The sequence below is a fragment of the Populus nigra genome, chromosome 1, assembly GCF_951802175.1.
Source record: "Populus nigra chromosome 1, ddPopNigr1.1, whole genome shotgun sequence".
Classification (NCBI taxonomy): domain Eukaryota; kingdom Viridiplantae; phylum Streptophyta; class Magnoliopsida; order Malpighiales; family Salicaceae; genus Populus; species Populus nigra.
Window position 1 is genome coordinate 39,627,520 of NC_084852.1, and position 15,301 is coordinate 39,642,820.

General features: G+C 37.2%; 3 protein-coding genes across 6 annotated transcripts; all 3 read right to left on the minus strand.

Annotated features, from left to right (window-relative positions):
• Positions 1 to 3,052: 3,052 nt before the first annotated feature.
• LOC133680867 (cell number regulator 6-like) lies at positions 3,053 to 7,442 on the minus strand. Of its 3 annotated transcripts, none has more exons than XM_062103885.1 (5): positions 7,304 to 7,442; positions 6,880 to 6,984; positions 6,501 to 6,615; positions 4,455 to 4,720; positions 3,053 to 3,482 (listed from the first exon to the last, which is right to left on the minus strand). In XM_062103885.1, exons 2-5 carry the CDS (start codon positions 6,982 to 6,984, stop codon positions 3,264 to 3,266), a joined length of 705 nt encoding a protein of 234 aa, XP_061959869.1. In that variant the 5' UTR covers positions 7,304 to 7,442; the 3' UTR covers positions 3,053 to 3,263. The 3 variants fall into 3 exon arrangements, with proteins under 3 accessions (XP_061959869.1, XP_061959868.1, XP_061959867.1); XM_062103884.1 differs by having other exon boundaries at positions 7,256 to 7,367; XM_062103883.1 differs by having other exon boundaries at positions 7,195 to 7,352.
• Positions 7,443 to 8,023: 581 nt separating this feature from the next.
• On the minus strand, positions 8,024 to 10,729 carry LOC133676057 (peroxisomal membrane protein 11B). Its single transcript, XM_062097635.1, has one exon. The coding sequence runs from the start codon at positions 8,806 to 8,808 to the stop codon at positions 8,125 to 8,127; it is 684 nt and encodes a 227-aa protein (XP_061953619.1). The 5' UTR covers positions 8,809 to 10,729; the 3' UTR covers positions 8,024 to 8,124.
• Positions 10,730 to 10,882: 153 nt separating this feature from the next.
• LOC133676045 (uncharacterized) lies at positions 10,883 to 13,757 on the minus strand. 2 transcript variants are annotated; one of them, XM_062097622.1, is made up of 8 exons: positions 13,502 to 13,757; positions 13,244 to 13,372; positions 13,009 to 13,048; positions 12,324 to 12,399; positions 12,038 to 12,238; positions 11,617 to 11,823; positions 11,162 to 11,536; positions 10,883 to 11,067 (listed from the first exon to the last, which is right to left on the minus strand). In XM_062097622.1, the coding sequence occupies exons 1-7, from the start codon at positions 13,542 to 13,544 to the stop codon at positions 11,204 to 11,206; spliced, it is 1,029 nt and encodes a 342-aa protein (XP_061953606.1). In that variant the 5' UTR covers positions 13,545 to 13,757; the 3' UTR covers positions 10,883 to 11,067; positions 11,162 to 11,203. The 2 variants fall into 2 exon arrangements, with proteins under 2 accessions (XP_061953606.1, XP_061953599.1); XM_062097615.1 differs by having other exon boundaries at positions 10,883 to 11,536.
• Between the last annotated feature and the right edge of the window lie 1,544 nt (positions 13,758 to 15,301).

Below are 15,301 nucleotides of genomic sequence, written 5' to 3' on the forward strand. Positions count from 1 at the left end.
ACTACTTGGTCTCTAATAAGGGTCTCTTGTTGTCCCAGTGATCACCCTCTTGAAGGCAATATAGGGGCTCAGTAGGTAATGAGATGGCACATGTACCAACTGTTACCAGTCTAAGCACTCAACGAAGAGTTGGGGTTTACACAAACTTAAACCTTGACTAAAAGTCGTAAGGTAAGCTGCTAGTCCCCCACCTAACATGAAGCTTGTGTGTGCTTTAAAAAATAACAATATGTGATGCATGAGACAATTCTACACAATGCATGAATAAAAAAAAATAAGACAAAAAGCAAAAAATTTAAACACATCAAAAACACAAAGCTTAGTCCAATAAAGTTGAAAACAATACCATCCCCAGTGGAGTCGCCATTCTGTCGCACGTCAGAAATCCGTCCGCGCGGCATCGGCTGGCGATTTTATCGTTGTTCGGTTGATTTGATTTGATTGGTTCGTTGGAGTCGCCACCTAGTAATTTATTGAGGGCTACTAGGAAACCTGATATACTGGTCTTGTCAGAGATTCACGGGTAAGAGACTGGTTGTGATTAGGAAAGGTATGAGCACCCCTAATGCACCCTACCTGAGGTAAGCTGCTTCGTGGACTTGATGTATTTTTAAAAATAAAATTTTAGCCCAACTCTAAGGTTTTGATAAATCAGTTATTAGTTCCCAAAATATTCGTAGATACATGTTCTACATTTTCATGGGAAATACAACATGATTTTTATCTGTCCTTTAGATATTTGTGCATATAAATTAAATTCATTTTTTTTTCTTTTTATTCAATAACATACATAACAAAAAAAAAATACAAACACACACTACTCTTTTTCTATTATTATTTCTTTTTTCTTCTCTTCTCTTCTCTTTTCTTTTTTTGTTCTTTTTGTACATCACATTACAAAATTAAAAAAAAAATTTAGACACTCCGTAAAAATTACATTACATAATTTAAAAATTACAAAATAGTCCCTAAACTTCAGAAATTGCAGGGAGACACTTCTGGAACTGCCTGAACAGTTCTGGAACAGTGGCGGCGCGTGGCTTCACGCGCCGCCGCTGACAGTGCCCGGAAATGGGCGGATCTGCCCTGCTTTCTCCTTCTCTCTTCTCTGCCGATGGTGACCTGCAAAATCAACCAAAAACGCAACATAGGCAGTTGATTTTAGTTGTTTTTCTTTGTTGTTTTTTTAGATCTGTTCTCGGGTTCTTCTCCCGGATCTGTCCCGTTCGGGTCTGCTGCTATGGATTTCATCTCCTTCTCCTCTGCTTCGGGCGGCGCTGCTGGCTGATAGTGGATCTGTGGCCGGGCATGGAGATCGGAGGAGAAGCTATCGTGGCCGGCTGTTTTGGGGAGGAGCTGCTGCTGTTGTGGTGCTCGCTGGAGGCCGGCGTTGATGGTCTTCCTTCGCTGCTGTTGTTCGTGGGTCTCGCTGCTGGAGCTGGGTCGGCCGAGAGAGGGAAAAACGGTGGTCGGCCGAGAGAGCCGGAAGAAGAAGGAAGGTGCTGGGAGCAGGGGAGTGAGCGGCCGAGAGGGGGCAAGGTTCCAGCGGCGGTTCTGGCTTGTTTTGGGATGAGGGGAAGTGACTGTAAGAGGGGGATCTGTTTGGTTTGTCTTTGGCAAAAATATGGTGCTGGCCGAGAGGTTGTGTGCAGAGGAAAGGGGCTGTGTGGAGTCTTCGGGTGGCTGGTTTGTGGGCAGCGGCTGGTGGAGATGGGTGAAGGAGAAGAAACCAACGGGTCCAAGCTGGGGGTGCGGCGGCTGCTTGGAGAAGAGATAGATTTAGGTTTCCCCTCTTTTTTTCATTCTCCAAACTGCCCCCCCCTCCCCTTTGTAAATTTTCTCCCCCAAATTGCAGAAATACCCCCCCTCCTTCACAAAATCAGTATAGCATGGTATTTATAGGAAAAGTTTTACTAGGTTTTCAAACTAATCCCTCAACCTTTCCTTTCCTTCTCTTTTTCTCTTTTTTTTTGTAAATTTTGATTTTTCTTATTTTTTTTTTTGTATTTTTGAAAGCGAGCAATATCAACGTCAACTCAACAAGGAAAATCAATGATCATAAAATTTACGCGTTAAAAGTTGAACGCGTTTCAAATACCTTTGAAAATTTAAATTCTTTTGAGATGATGTTGAAAATGCTAAAAACGATGCAAATATATCAAAAATGCATTTTTTTGGGTTTTCATTGTTTTTTTTGCTATTTTTGGTTTTTTTTCTAAAAAATTATCAAAAGATGGGTCAAAAATTGGGTAGCAACAATTAACATGAATATCTGGGTCAGCTTGCACGTATCTTGACTAATCTCATAGGCCCTGAAGTTAACGACCATGTAAGTCTTTAGTAGCTCTGAACCCTGAGATTTACAAGACTCGAACTAGTAACCTTTAGAGAGCAAATTTAAAGTCTGACTAGTTAAGCTATACTCATGAGTAACTTGTATTACTGTGTTATAGTAAAATATATATTTCTTAGCGTGATAATTTGAGAAATAATTTGAACTGCTATGCGAATAGAATTAAAAAAAAAAAAAAAAAAACTGAGCTGTGGGACAGTCCTTGGTTTAGCTTGTTCAGCTTTGGAAGCTGTGACAACAATAACTTATGTCTATCATTTGTGAATCCTACTTTACTATTACAGGCCACTGGATACGCCTGATTTATTCAGTGAACAGAAAGCATAGGGCAAGCGACACCAACTATCTTCTTCTAATCCAATAATCCATGATTCCATCCACTATGGAGGCATTGCAGGCCTCTTCCATGTAAAGACTTGGTGAAGCAACTATCCATAAAGAGTAGTGCTATTTGGCTAATTGGTGGTGTGTTGGACATGAGAATGGTGGATCAATCAATCCATCCCATGCTCAAGTTACTTGACTAAATCACCAAATTCAGCACCAACAGATTCTCTTGTGCAATAAGCTAGATGCGCAAACACAAAAACTGAGGCTGAGGCTGAGGCTATGGAAGCAACTCTTTCTGGTTCATCACAACAACCGAGAGGTACGAACATATATAGCATTGAGTTCAAAAGATGTGGATGTATAAACAGATGGTCTGAATGATAATGCATCCACATTAATCAAAAGTAAAGTTCACTCTACAAAAAAGCATCAGCGAGGACAGAAAATATAACTGTTTGGATCTTTTAATGCACAGGGGGATGCTGTAATTTCTCGTGTAAGGAAATAGTTTCTAACAGATAGAAAAAACCAGTTTCAAGATCAAATTCGCTTTCATAGTATGCCATTGTATGACTGAATTTTACAGAGGCTGCATCTCCAAGCTGGTGCCCTTATCAGAGGAAAGAGTAGAATCCTGGTTTTCGTTGGTGGCGCTCATCTCTTGAACAAGGGGAGGATTGACAACGGTCATTGGGATGACAAAGTTATCTGATAGACGACCTTTCATCTCCCTGTGCTCCTGGCACAAAGCACACCAGTGCATGCAGCAGTGCACCATGCATGGGTCACAAGGTGAATTCTGCAATCCAAACAAATGCAAGTAAACAGTAATGTAAATAATGATGGGGAGTATGCAATGCCTAAGCTTTAGGCGTTGGCACTATAGCAACCCCAATATCAAGGCTCCATTCGGCAGCACAGTGGAAGCCATGCTGGTTGTTGGCACGCACAGGCTACATGATTTTGGTTAACTGAAAAAAGCAGTTGACATCCTTTTCGCAAAGGCTCAAATTTAATGCTCTTTGCTGCTTTTGCAACTACTAGATTTGAATTGGACAAAAAAAATTTCTTCTGCGATTCTCATATTTTATTACTTCTTGAAGGAACAGAATGCTCTTTAAATTTACAGAATTATATAACTACCATTTCATTATGCTTTGTTAATTGACATCAACTTCCAACAGCACACTTTATCACGAACTAAACAAATTTATGCGCTGAAAAAGTAATTCTCACCATAAGAGAGCACATTAAAATATCAAGTCATTCAAGGAATAATATCACTAATTACAGTATTCCATAGGGGTGTTCAAAATAACCTAAGAACATGATATCCAATCCTAACCGCTGGATTATAAAAGTTTAACCTATGACTTATGATTTTTAAGTTCTTATTTGAAGGATTGCACATGTTTAGGACGAGTTTAGGTTAACCTAAAAACCAAATTTGAACTTAGGTTAAACGAACCTATAGATTCTTTGATAGTCAGGTTCAGGTTCACAAAAGTATCAACCTGATTCTCATGTTCAGGTTCAAGTTCTTGGGTAATGGTTCATGGTACCGAATTATGCACACCCCTAGTATTCCATATGTTACAGCTCTTATAATTATTAGTGCTCCCATGACATACAAAAGGAATTCGGAAGCAGTCATCTTGTCCGCATCTACAAAATGTGCATGTGATGCTTTTTTTAACCTTAACAAAGTGTTCAAGGATCAGTGTCGTCTTCAATTCATACAATGAATATTAAATTGACAAATTGAGATTACCTTGAGATGATATTTCTTCTGTAAAGACTGCCTGACAAGACCAGTGTATACGCCACACATCCACCATGCAAAAAGTAAACCCTCACAAATGAGAAATGATGTCCCTGGGTTAATGCCATGGAAAACTGCTGTTGCTGCGGCCAGTGCAAGGCCACCTTCAACACAAACAGCATGGCAAATGCACGGGGTAGTCCAGGGAGTATCATCTCTCAAGCTCTCAATATTTCTACCGAATAGAACACAAGGGCAAAATAGTCCTGTCCAGCCTTTCAAGGTGTAAAATAAGAAGTATTAATTCATCATGCCTTGCATAAATAACTAGCTAAAACAGTCAAAAAATGGTACCCATACTTGTTGAAGAAACTATGAAATACAAGAGAATGAATTGTATAAAGTTGCCAAAAAGACAATAACATCCACTTAACCAAGGAATAATAAAAACTAGTGACAGCCTACCACACCTTCCCAAGCATGGTATGGATTCTAAAATAATATGCTGTTGTAAAATAGCAGATCCTATATTAGATTGTCTATAAATTAGGAAATAGATTATAAATTAGGGGTCACTCTTAATTATGATATATGATTTGATTTGGTTCGTGATTTCATGCCTTGTATTCTCCTTTAAATAGGAACTTTGTACAAACTATTTTGAATCAAGTCAATAAATTGATTTCTAGAGAACAACCTTTGTCTTCATATGCATTGTACTATCTATGTCATCATCACATTATTAATTATGAGAAACAAATTTAACACCGTCCATAAAACTTTACTTGCAATATCCAGTTATATTTTGTTTCAAAAATAAATACAGGAAAGAAAAGGAAAAACTAGGAAAACAAAGGATTATATGTTTAAATCAGTTGAGTTTGAAGACTTGTACATCGCATAAAACTCTAAATGATACCTATTTTAAGTTTTTCACTAGATCATAACTTCAAAATAGAATTCCAATTCAGCATTGAGAAGTACATTAGACCTAAAAGTTCGATCAGTTATGGCAAGTGACAACAACACAAGAGCACAATAACTGTCACTTTCCAAAATCTCACGATTCATTTGGTCAATCAAAGCCATTTTTCAAAACCATGTTCCTAAATGAATAAAAAATTTGAACTGTGCCTATTGTAAAATCTGTAAAGGATTTCGGCCTGTTTGGGAGTGTGGTTTCTTTTCAAAGTGATTTTTATTCCGAAATGCATCAAAATAATTTTTTTTATTTTTTAAAAATTATTTTTGAGATCAACGCATCAAAACGATTCAAAACATAAAAAAAAAAAAAATTTAGCAAAACAATTTTTTTGATTTTTTTGGAAACACAGGTTGGCCTGCGTTCCCAAACGCTCTCTTCAAATGGCATCCATGCATCTAAGTTCCACAGTTGTGGAAAAACTATTTCTTCTATACTAACAGCAATGGGGAAATAACACCAAGAGACAAGTTGTAATACAAAAAGTCTACGAATTCCATTTCAGATCCACAAGGATTTGAGAAAAATGAGAAGAAAAGAAAACAAATAAAAGAAATCATTGATTTGGGAAACAACAAAAAACAGAAACAATTGAGCTGCCTGCATTCAAATCCTAAATGGAGCTGCCATATGGGCAAATAAACAATTTTTTATCGGATGAAATTATGTCTCCAACAGATGTTTACTTAACTCAGGGGCACAACCATGTCAAGAAAGTAATGCTCATAATCTGTCTAGGGCAGGAGCTTCAAGAGAAACTGCCATGACTTTCCTTTCAAGCACATGCAATGAGCACAAACTCAGATTTGGCCAAAGCCATTTATCTCATGCACTGGATAATTACCAGATAGTTCAATACGTCCGAATTAAGGGCAAAGCAGATCAGCTAAGTACATATGTCCATGTCATAAATTCTAACTTAATAAAATGAAAAGCAGCAAAGCACTACATAGATCACAATAACAGAAGCAATTCATCTCCAACAAGTTCTGAACGTATCCAAATGTGATACGCCCCACATCATAGAACATTGATTTGAAAACTATATAATACTAAATTATAAACGTACTTACAGCTTTCGGTATCATCAGCACATCCAAAAATCCCAGTAGTCCAAGGCTCATCTCCTGGAGGCTCAAAGTTTTCAGGTAAAGGTTGCCCACATTCATTACACTTACGAACGGTCAACTGCCCCACCGAGAAAAAATCAGTGATCCAAAAGATCCCATCTTTACACAAATTTAGCCTCGACATTCAAATCCCACAAAGAAACACATTTATAATTTGACCCAAGAGAAGTAGATACAGCAATATCAGATCAAAGTTGAAAAGCTAAACCCTTCTAAACTTCGAAACCATCCCATCTGACACTAAAACATTAAAATTACTTAAATTTCAAGACTTGAAACAGAAGGTGACAAAATCTGATATTAAAGAGAGAAAGATTGAGACCTGAGGAACCTCAATGGGCTGATTTAGCTCACCGGGCTTAATCTCCTCTACATCAGCTTGTTCTTTTGTTAACTTCACATATCTTGAAGCGGTTCCTTCAGCCATCTGATCTCACAAAACCCAGAAAACCTCTGTTTAGCCTCTGAGAAATGCAAAATAAAAGAAACCCAACAAGAAAAAAGCCAAACTCTAGTGTTTTGTTTATATATATAAAATAAAGTTAATCTTGATTAATGCTAAACTCGGGGGATTAGAAGCAAACACCACACTGCAAGAAATATCTGTGGGAAAACGGTGAAAAATAGAAAACCAAACCTGCGAAAGAGAATATTTAATCTAATTTTAATAATTAAAAGTGATGGAAATGCTAGATTACATTCCGATCAAGAAGGAATAGGTGGGGGGTTTAGTGTAAGGAGATTACGAGGTCAACTTTCTACATCTTTATTACACTTGAATGTGGATTGTGGAGCAGGCATTCGGTTTCTTCAAAGACTACGACTTCTTACCAGGCTTTGACTCACCCTTTCCTGGCCCGAATGCATTTGGGTACCTACCAGGAGAATATGTTGCGAGTTAAAATTAACTGCCCCCATTCGTTTTTCTTTAGTAAAATAAATGATTTCTTTTTTCTCATATAACTTGAAGATTTTTTCAATTTTAAATTTGTGAAAATTACCTGAACAAAGCTCATGAATTAATTGAGACTAAATTATTTAAGTTGGGTGGTGGGTTAGTTTTTTTATTTAAAAATATATCAAAATAATATTTTTTATTTTTAAAAAATTATTTTCACATCAATTCATCAAATGATTAAAAAAGATAAAAAAAAATTAATTTTTTTAAAAAACACGTTTCCAAATTATCCATAGAGAAGCACAATTATCATATGATGTTTTCTTATTATTTTTTTTTAATCGAACCCGATTGCTTTGTTCTTTACATGGCAATTTTATCAATTTCATTCGGTTCAACTTACCAAAGGCTCAAATTCTAATGACATAAATCATTTTAGTCCAATATGATAATTGCAGAGTATTATTTCCAAAGCCTACAAAAAAAAATGAAAAATTTCCCATCCATCTTGAAGACTTGGCTGCTACGACTTGAGAAACTCTCCACGTAAAGCCATGAACCACTAAGATGATAAAATGGAACACTTCGTTGCAAGATTTTTTTCAAGTAAAAGAGTATAATTTCCATCGCAACTACAACACAAGTGTAACAGAGGTATTTGAACTACGACTACGAGGGCCAATTTCTGTACCAACCAGCCCAAGCAGACACCAACCCACTAATGCCAAGAGTAACAGCATGGTTGCAAAATGGGTTGGGCTCAATATCTGCCAGTGCAATAATCAAATCTGCAACGTTAGCTGCTACTGCCATCAACCTCATCACTCTCTCTGCTCTGATCTTCCTCGTGCTCTCTTTCGCATCTTCTGAACCATCTTCTTTTGAAGAGATTATGAGCCTTCTCTCTGTTTCTAGCCCTTCTTTCATTATAATAAAATCAGCTATAATGAAAAATATGTAGCCAAAAGACTCGCCCAATGCTGAAATGAAGCTCATCCTTCTTGCCAACTTTGCATCCAAAGTTCCAATTCTTGATAACCAAAGAAAATGGTCAAAAAAGAAATAGACCATTTCTCCTGCATTAGCAAGAACAGCTAAGACCTTTAACGCCGGGGTTGCGCCAGGGCCTCTTCTTAGAGCATTGAAGCCAGTGAGAAACCTGCCAGTTCTGAAGGCTTTCCGGCCAAGGCCAGAAGCAACTTCCCATTGCTTGAATCTCATTGCAGCGTCTGGATGGGTGGCTTCTACATGCCAGTGAACAAGCTTGGACACATACTGGAAAGTCTTGACAAGCTTATCTATGCCATCTCTCTTTGCTAGAAAGATGACCAGCTTGTCCACTGTGTCATTCATGGTTGAAGCCCTGAGATGCTAAATGGTAATTGTTGCTGTTGGTGATGGTGATGAGTTCAATGGAAAGTTATTCATTTGCTATTCTTAGCAGTGTTTGAGAACAATGAAAAACCTAAAACGAGAGCCACAGATTATGTCCTTCATGGATAAAATTCCGTAAAGGTACACAAATGGTTGGACCTTGTTTTGCTCCTCCTCATTACCAGTAGTTCTATTGTGTTACTAATGTTTTTGTATGCTGTCTGATTGTAGGCCCTCTTTGCCTTGTGTACAACGAAGCTTCCATTGACTATTGTCGGTTGCATAATAGTAACAATGAAGATGATTTACCTGTTACACTGGACTCTGTGGTGAGAAGTGAGGTAGAACCCAAATGTAATCAAGTCATTCTCCCTCCAGGGAAGAAACGAAAAAGGGCGAAGTTAAAAAAGGACCCTTATGCCGCCAGCTAAATGTTTATTTTTCTAGGAAACCCAGTCAGGCAACTGCTACATTTTTCGATGACAAGGAACCCTATTTGTATGGCACCAAGTAGGTTATACCCAAAATAATGGAGTTGACAATAATTTGTGCAAATTAACTGTCAATTGCTTTTTTCAGAATTTTGGCTAAAGCAGAAGTGTGAATTCCTTTCAGACTTGTAAGAGGTGTAAAATAAAATTGTAGCTCTCACATTCAAGTCCACCTTTTTGCAGTTCTGCGGGGTTGCCACATTCCTCAACGAGAAGACAAAATCAATAGCGTTGTGCCAGCAAGGGCTAGAGCATGCAACCATCAGCTGTTTATCACACCTTCCATAACGAGGAAGGAGCTTAACAAAAGATGATATCTGACAAAAGATGGAGCTGCTGACATGTGCCGAGTGATATCTAACTTACATCGTTCAGTTTTCCAATTCAAAAGAGAAAAAAATATCGTCGCTTAACATGAACAAGCTCAAGCAGCAAGTTGTACCGGGAATGTTTGATAATAAACCTTTTGAAACGATAGCATCAGATTGACAAATCAAATGAAATCTAAACACATCCCAACATTAGATCATTTCAACATTGCAGGTTCATAAAATTAATCGAGATGCGCACAAATTCGGCCGGACACTCATATTAATCTTAAAAAAAAAAAAACAATGCAAGGTAGTTGTCATTACATATTTTCCAATTCTTCAATTCGGCATTGTTCAATTTGAACCTCCAATAAGATAGAACTAACTTAATTTTAATATTCCCATGCACAAACCATCCACAGATTACATCAGGAGCTTACTTACCCGCGGCAACTCTACCATCCAAGTTCAACAGATTGCATGTCTTTCCTGCAAGCTGGTCACAGAAATATGCTATTTGAAATTTCATATAGGTTCAAGTTACCTCCAGTTCCCGCACCATTTCAAGTTATAGTGCATCCAGTTCCAGTCCGTTGAAGTAGATTTCCAGACAAGCATAGAAAGAACTGTTCCAAGTAATTGAGTTTTAGAGACATCTTGGCTCTAAAAGATACTATGTAAGGGGCAGTTACCTATTGTTGGCCGATCCTGGCTTTTGAATTTTTTACTCCAAAGGTACCCACTACTCTGTAAGACAAAAAATCAGTTTTCCATGAAATTGAATTCTTGAGGTTTCCAGGTCGGATAACCACCCAAAAACACATGTATCTGGCCTCAAAGACTGCCTATTTATTTGCAAAGCACTCACACAGCCCAGTCACTTTGAGTTCCATATGACAATGGTACAGGCAAAATTGAGTGGACAAATGAGCTTTCCTGCCTACTAGATCATCAACATGCTAAAACTGAAATGCAAGATCAATTAAAATGGGGCATGGTTAATAACACTACAAATTGGGATTCCCAAATTTCTTTCCCTGTCTAGTCAACCAAGAAGCAGTTGCCAACAAAAATCCCCCCCCCCAAAACCTTCTACAGTAAGGCGAAGTCAACCTATAGGCGCAAGTCATGTTAGAAAACAAGATTTATTTGTTACCTTGAGATTGAGACACTAAACCATCATCGGTCTCAGCAGCAGTGTCACTCAAGCATATATTTGAATCTGTACTCTTAAGTACATGAGAACATCAATGACCAAAGATAGGAGACAGATACTAGACTATGAATCAATGTTCCAGAGACAAAGGCGTCAAAAATTTGTTCAAACAAAGTCCAAAAAGAACACAAAATAGTTACAACAGCATTAAGTAATACCTACCTCAACCCTTTTCTCCTCTAATAATATTTGATGAAAGTGAGGTAAACTCTCAATAAAGCTGTGAGATAACAAGAAATTTTTTACCCATGATGACATTTAACGCGAGTCTCCAAAAGCACATGTTCATGAAACTTTGAGATTAAAAAGTCTACCTCATATAATTTTTAAACTCAGATATCTATGAACATAATCCTCTAATTTGGGCGAACTGGACTTCTAGGTGACCTCCTGCGACCATGCCTAACGGGGGAACATGACCTGCTCCGATCACGGTGCCTATCCCTGCCACCATCCCTTCCATTCTTAGCCCTCCAATCATCTCGACTACCCCTACCATTCCACTCCCTTGACCTTTCACGATCTCGGTGCCTGTCCCGCTCCCTTTCTCTATCTCGATCATGATACCGATCTCTATCACCTGAACCACTCCTCCTACTCTCATATTCCTTCTCCCTCAGTTTCCTCCGTTCTTCGGCTTCTTTTTCCCTTGCTAATCTTTCCTCTTCCCTTGCCTTCTCCTTAGCTTCCTGTGTATTCCACATTCTCAGTTCACTAAAAAACAAACAAATATATTGTACACTGAATTCATACAGCGAAGTTAACTCACCTTGTACTCGGTGATATAATCCCGGACCATCCCATATCCGATGTGCTGCTTCCCTGTGATATGAGACTGGGTTCTCTCTGCAACATCATTTGCAACCAGAAAGGAACCACAAATCTCACACAAAGCCATCTTTTTCTCCTGTGGAACCACCAATACTTTATCATTCTGGCATTGAATCAATGCTTTCTCAGCATTAAGTTCGTCCACCTGTTAGAAGAGTCGCAAAAAGTCAGGATTTAAGTCACTGGTTGGGCAAGCGATTTCATATTTCAGGAAAAAAAAAGGAAAAGGAAGGTTTAACACAATATCATACTTAAAGGAGGAACTGCAACATAAAAGCATGAATGCATTGTTTTTATATTTTTGTTATTTTCAGGTCTGGGTGGGGAATGGGCTGGTATTAGAAACAAATTAAGAACACCTTTTTCATAAGCGCTTGAGCTTCATCCACCTTCCCAACTTCGCCAAGGGCCTCCACTTGCACCAGCAGGTTTTTTATTTTCTCCTCCACCACAGATAATCGTTCAGACTTGTCAGCTGACAGCGGAGGAGGTGGCATAGGTTCATCCCCTTGTGCCAGGCGTTCTCGTCCACGCCTAACTCTTCTATCCAATTCCATAACCTGCATAGAAAAGGATCCCATGTAAACATATAAAACTACATATCACAAATAACAAGCAACCAAAACCAAGAAGTAAGAGACCTACCAATTTCTCACATCTCTGAGCAAGTTCTGCTTCAAATTTAGCCAGATATGCATCATGTCTTGGGGACTTCTCAAAGCTTAAGTCAGAAAATATTTAATAGAGCCATTAGATAAGTTTGAGTACATATGGAGAGAGTATGAGAAAATTCTGATGAAGAAGACCAACTAAACTTTGATAGAACACCTAATTTTGAACAATCATGCACTAGAAGCACAAGTATCAAAACAAAATAAAATCAAAATATGTAAATCACTGACACTATGGACTGATTTGAACAGCACAAATTATTCTCCTCTTCTTACAACAACCTTATGAACATTTTAGTTTAGTTACATCAAGAAGAAAAAATATCACACCAACAGTGTTCTGCAGATCCAAGATTCATCTTCAGTTACACTTACAAAGCAGTTAGTTTCTTATAAAGAACCAAATTAATAACTAACACAACAGTATCAAGAGGTAGTTAATTTAATAAACATATAGAGTCAAATGACATAATACAGAGCTCAACAACTAAGAACAAACATAGCACTTGGAAAATTCCTGCAACACATCAACAATCAATCAAGAACCACCATTATTCTGATCTCAGGCAACAGGTCCATAGAGAACGTTTAGTCAGTAACATACTGGAACTAGAATGCAGCAATGTCATGGCATTGTCAATCAAAACACCCACAACTACCTTTCTTTCAACTTTGGATCGTGAACCCTATCACATGGTCCTGGCAGCAGAAACAAAAGGAGCAAAAACCAATTAGCGAAAAATCTCCAAATTATCAAAACCAAAGCTCAACTTAATCACCAAAGTACAAATCAAGCACAGATATAATGAGAATTCAAATCTCCAAAATTTAGAAACAAGCTAAAGTTAACATAATCCAATCAAAATTAGTCAACTTAAAGATACAATAACTTACCAATATCACTTTTGGTGTTGACAAAGAGGTCATGAGGACAAAACCGAGCCATATAATAAGCACAAACCTCCTTTGAATCCCATGTTATTTCCTTGTAATCTTTTCTCTCTTCCTCCGTCAAATTACGATCTTTTTAACACAAGAAAAAAAAAACCCAAAATTCTAAACACATTAACAGCCCCATATAATCAATCAAATAATCAGAGCTTCGTCAATGTAAATGCATGAAATTGAAAAATAAAATTAGGGTTTTATTACCTGCACCCATGAGTTCATCTAGCATGGCTCGTTGAAGGTCCATGAGCTGATAATGGTGCGAATTACTGATATTAGGCTAAATAACAGGTTTTTGATATTGAAAATGGATTTCTTTTAATTTTTCTAGGTTTTTTTTTAGGATTGAAAAATGAAAGTGGAATTGTTACTTTTTAGGGTTTGGTTATGAATTTGGATAGGGTGTCATATCTTTGAAGACGAGGGAATGGTGCGGCTTTGCTTAATATCTCTTTCCTCGGATTGGATACAGGTATATTCCTGTTCTGGTTTAGGAAAATTATTCTGGCGGTTTTCTTTTTCCTTTGTAACCAAACGAGAAAAACAAACTTCCCTATTTTTTTTATTTTTTTATTTTTTGGCTTTTGCTTTCTTGTAAAGTCAATTAATATTTTCCTTCCAGAATATTAAATCAGTTGTGGAATGTTTTAAGACTAGTGTAATTCAGGCCTTAGTGGATGCACGTGCATTAAACTAAATTTATTTCACGATAAATTTTGAATATCAAATCATTTTTCTATTTATTGATTGAGATGTTTGAGTTCCAAATCTTTTAAAAGAGAAGATTACGGGTACTAATTCAACTATAAATTATCATGTTAAAGAAAAATCTAAGAAAAACATTTCAACAAAATAGAATATATATATATATATATATATATATATATATATATATATATGTGATCATTATATAAAAAAAAACATTTCGATAAAAAGGAATTACTAGGAGAGTCATGTTATTGATTTTAATATATTACAAATATTTATTTATGTTAATGAATGAAATATACATCCTTGTAGATAGGGGTGAGCAAAAAAACTGAAAACCGATTTAATCGAGAAATCTAAAAAAAATTAACCGAAAAAACCGAACCGGTAAAAAAACCGGTTAAAATATTTAGAAAAATATCTGGTTTGGTTTCTGATTTTAGTGTGCCTGAATCGGTCAACTCAAACCGAACTGAACCGGTTCGGTTTAGAAATGAAAAAAAAATAAACCAAGTCGGGGGCCGCCTCCTCCCTCCTATTAGCCATTAGGCATCAACGATTAACCCTAGCATACCATTTTTCATTTCTTTCACTTTCACACAGCCGCCCCCTCCCCTTCAACCCTTTCATTCACACTTCACAGTGACACAACCACCCCCTCTGATCACCCCTACTTTCATTCACATAGCCGCCCCCGTCCTTTCCCATTAACAGCCGCCATCTCCCTCTAAAAGTTTAGAGACACAGACAATGTCTTACTGTCTTTCTTCTCCTCCTCAGTCCTCAATCCACAGTGCCACACCATAACTACTTTGATCTTCACCAATCAACGAGCTTAGGCTATTCCTAGGCGACTATTCTTCGTATCTTGAAAGAAATCGTCATGCGTGAGGTGGCGAAACTGTTACCGCTTCCAAAGCTTCTTCAATCTATTGCTTCTATCAAAGTCGATTACATCGCTCAAGTAATCTTGTCATGTAATTACAGATTTAATTAATTGTTGCTTATTGATTTTATATTGTTTCTATTTTTCTATTTTGATGTGTTAATTATTTTAAACAATGTAAAAATAAAGGTAGACGAAAAAACACAATCTGGATTGAAAATTGAAATCTTTGTCCTTGTCTCAGAAGACGATCAATCGCAAACAGTATGTCCTTATTTTTTTATTCGAAGTTATCTATTTGAAAATTGACCCCATTATTTACTGTGGCTTTGAGATATTGCATGATTATGAATTGGTTTACTATGTTTTAAGGTTGTTTGGGTTGAATATTGTTAATGCTCATAATCAAT

Bases quoted from the DNA above. Each gene is read 5' to 3' on its own strand.
- LOC133680867 (XM_062103885.1), bottom strand. From the start codon at position 6,984: ATGGCTGAAGGAACCGCTTCAAGATATGTGAAGTTAACAAAAGAACAA. The intron at 4,721-6,500 runs GTAAGTACGTTT...ACACCTTGAAAG, and splicing joins TGCTGATGATACCGAAAGCT to GCTGGACAGGACTATTTTGC. The intron at 3,483-4,454 runs GTAATCTCAATT...TTTGGATTGCAG, and splicing joins AGAAGAAATATCATCTCAAG to AATTCACCTTGTGACCCATG.
- LOC133676045 (XM_062097622.1), bottom strand. From the start codon at position 13,544: ATGGACCTTCAACGAGCCATGCTAGATGAACTCATGGGTGCAG. The intron at 12,239-12,323 runs GTAGGTCTCTTA...TTTTCTATGCAG, and splicing joins CTCAGAGATGTGAGAAATTG to GTTATGGAATTGGATAGAAG. The intron at 11,824-12,037 runs GTGTTCTTAATT...CTCTTCTAACAG, and splicing joins CTCAAGCGCTTATGAAAAAG to GTGGACGAACTTAATGCTGA.
- LOC133676057 (XM_062097635.1), bottom strand. From the start codon at position 8,808: ATGAATGACACAGTGGACAAGCTGGTCATCTTTCTAGCAAAGAGAGAT.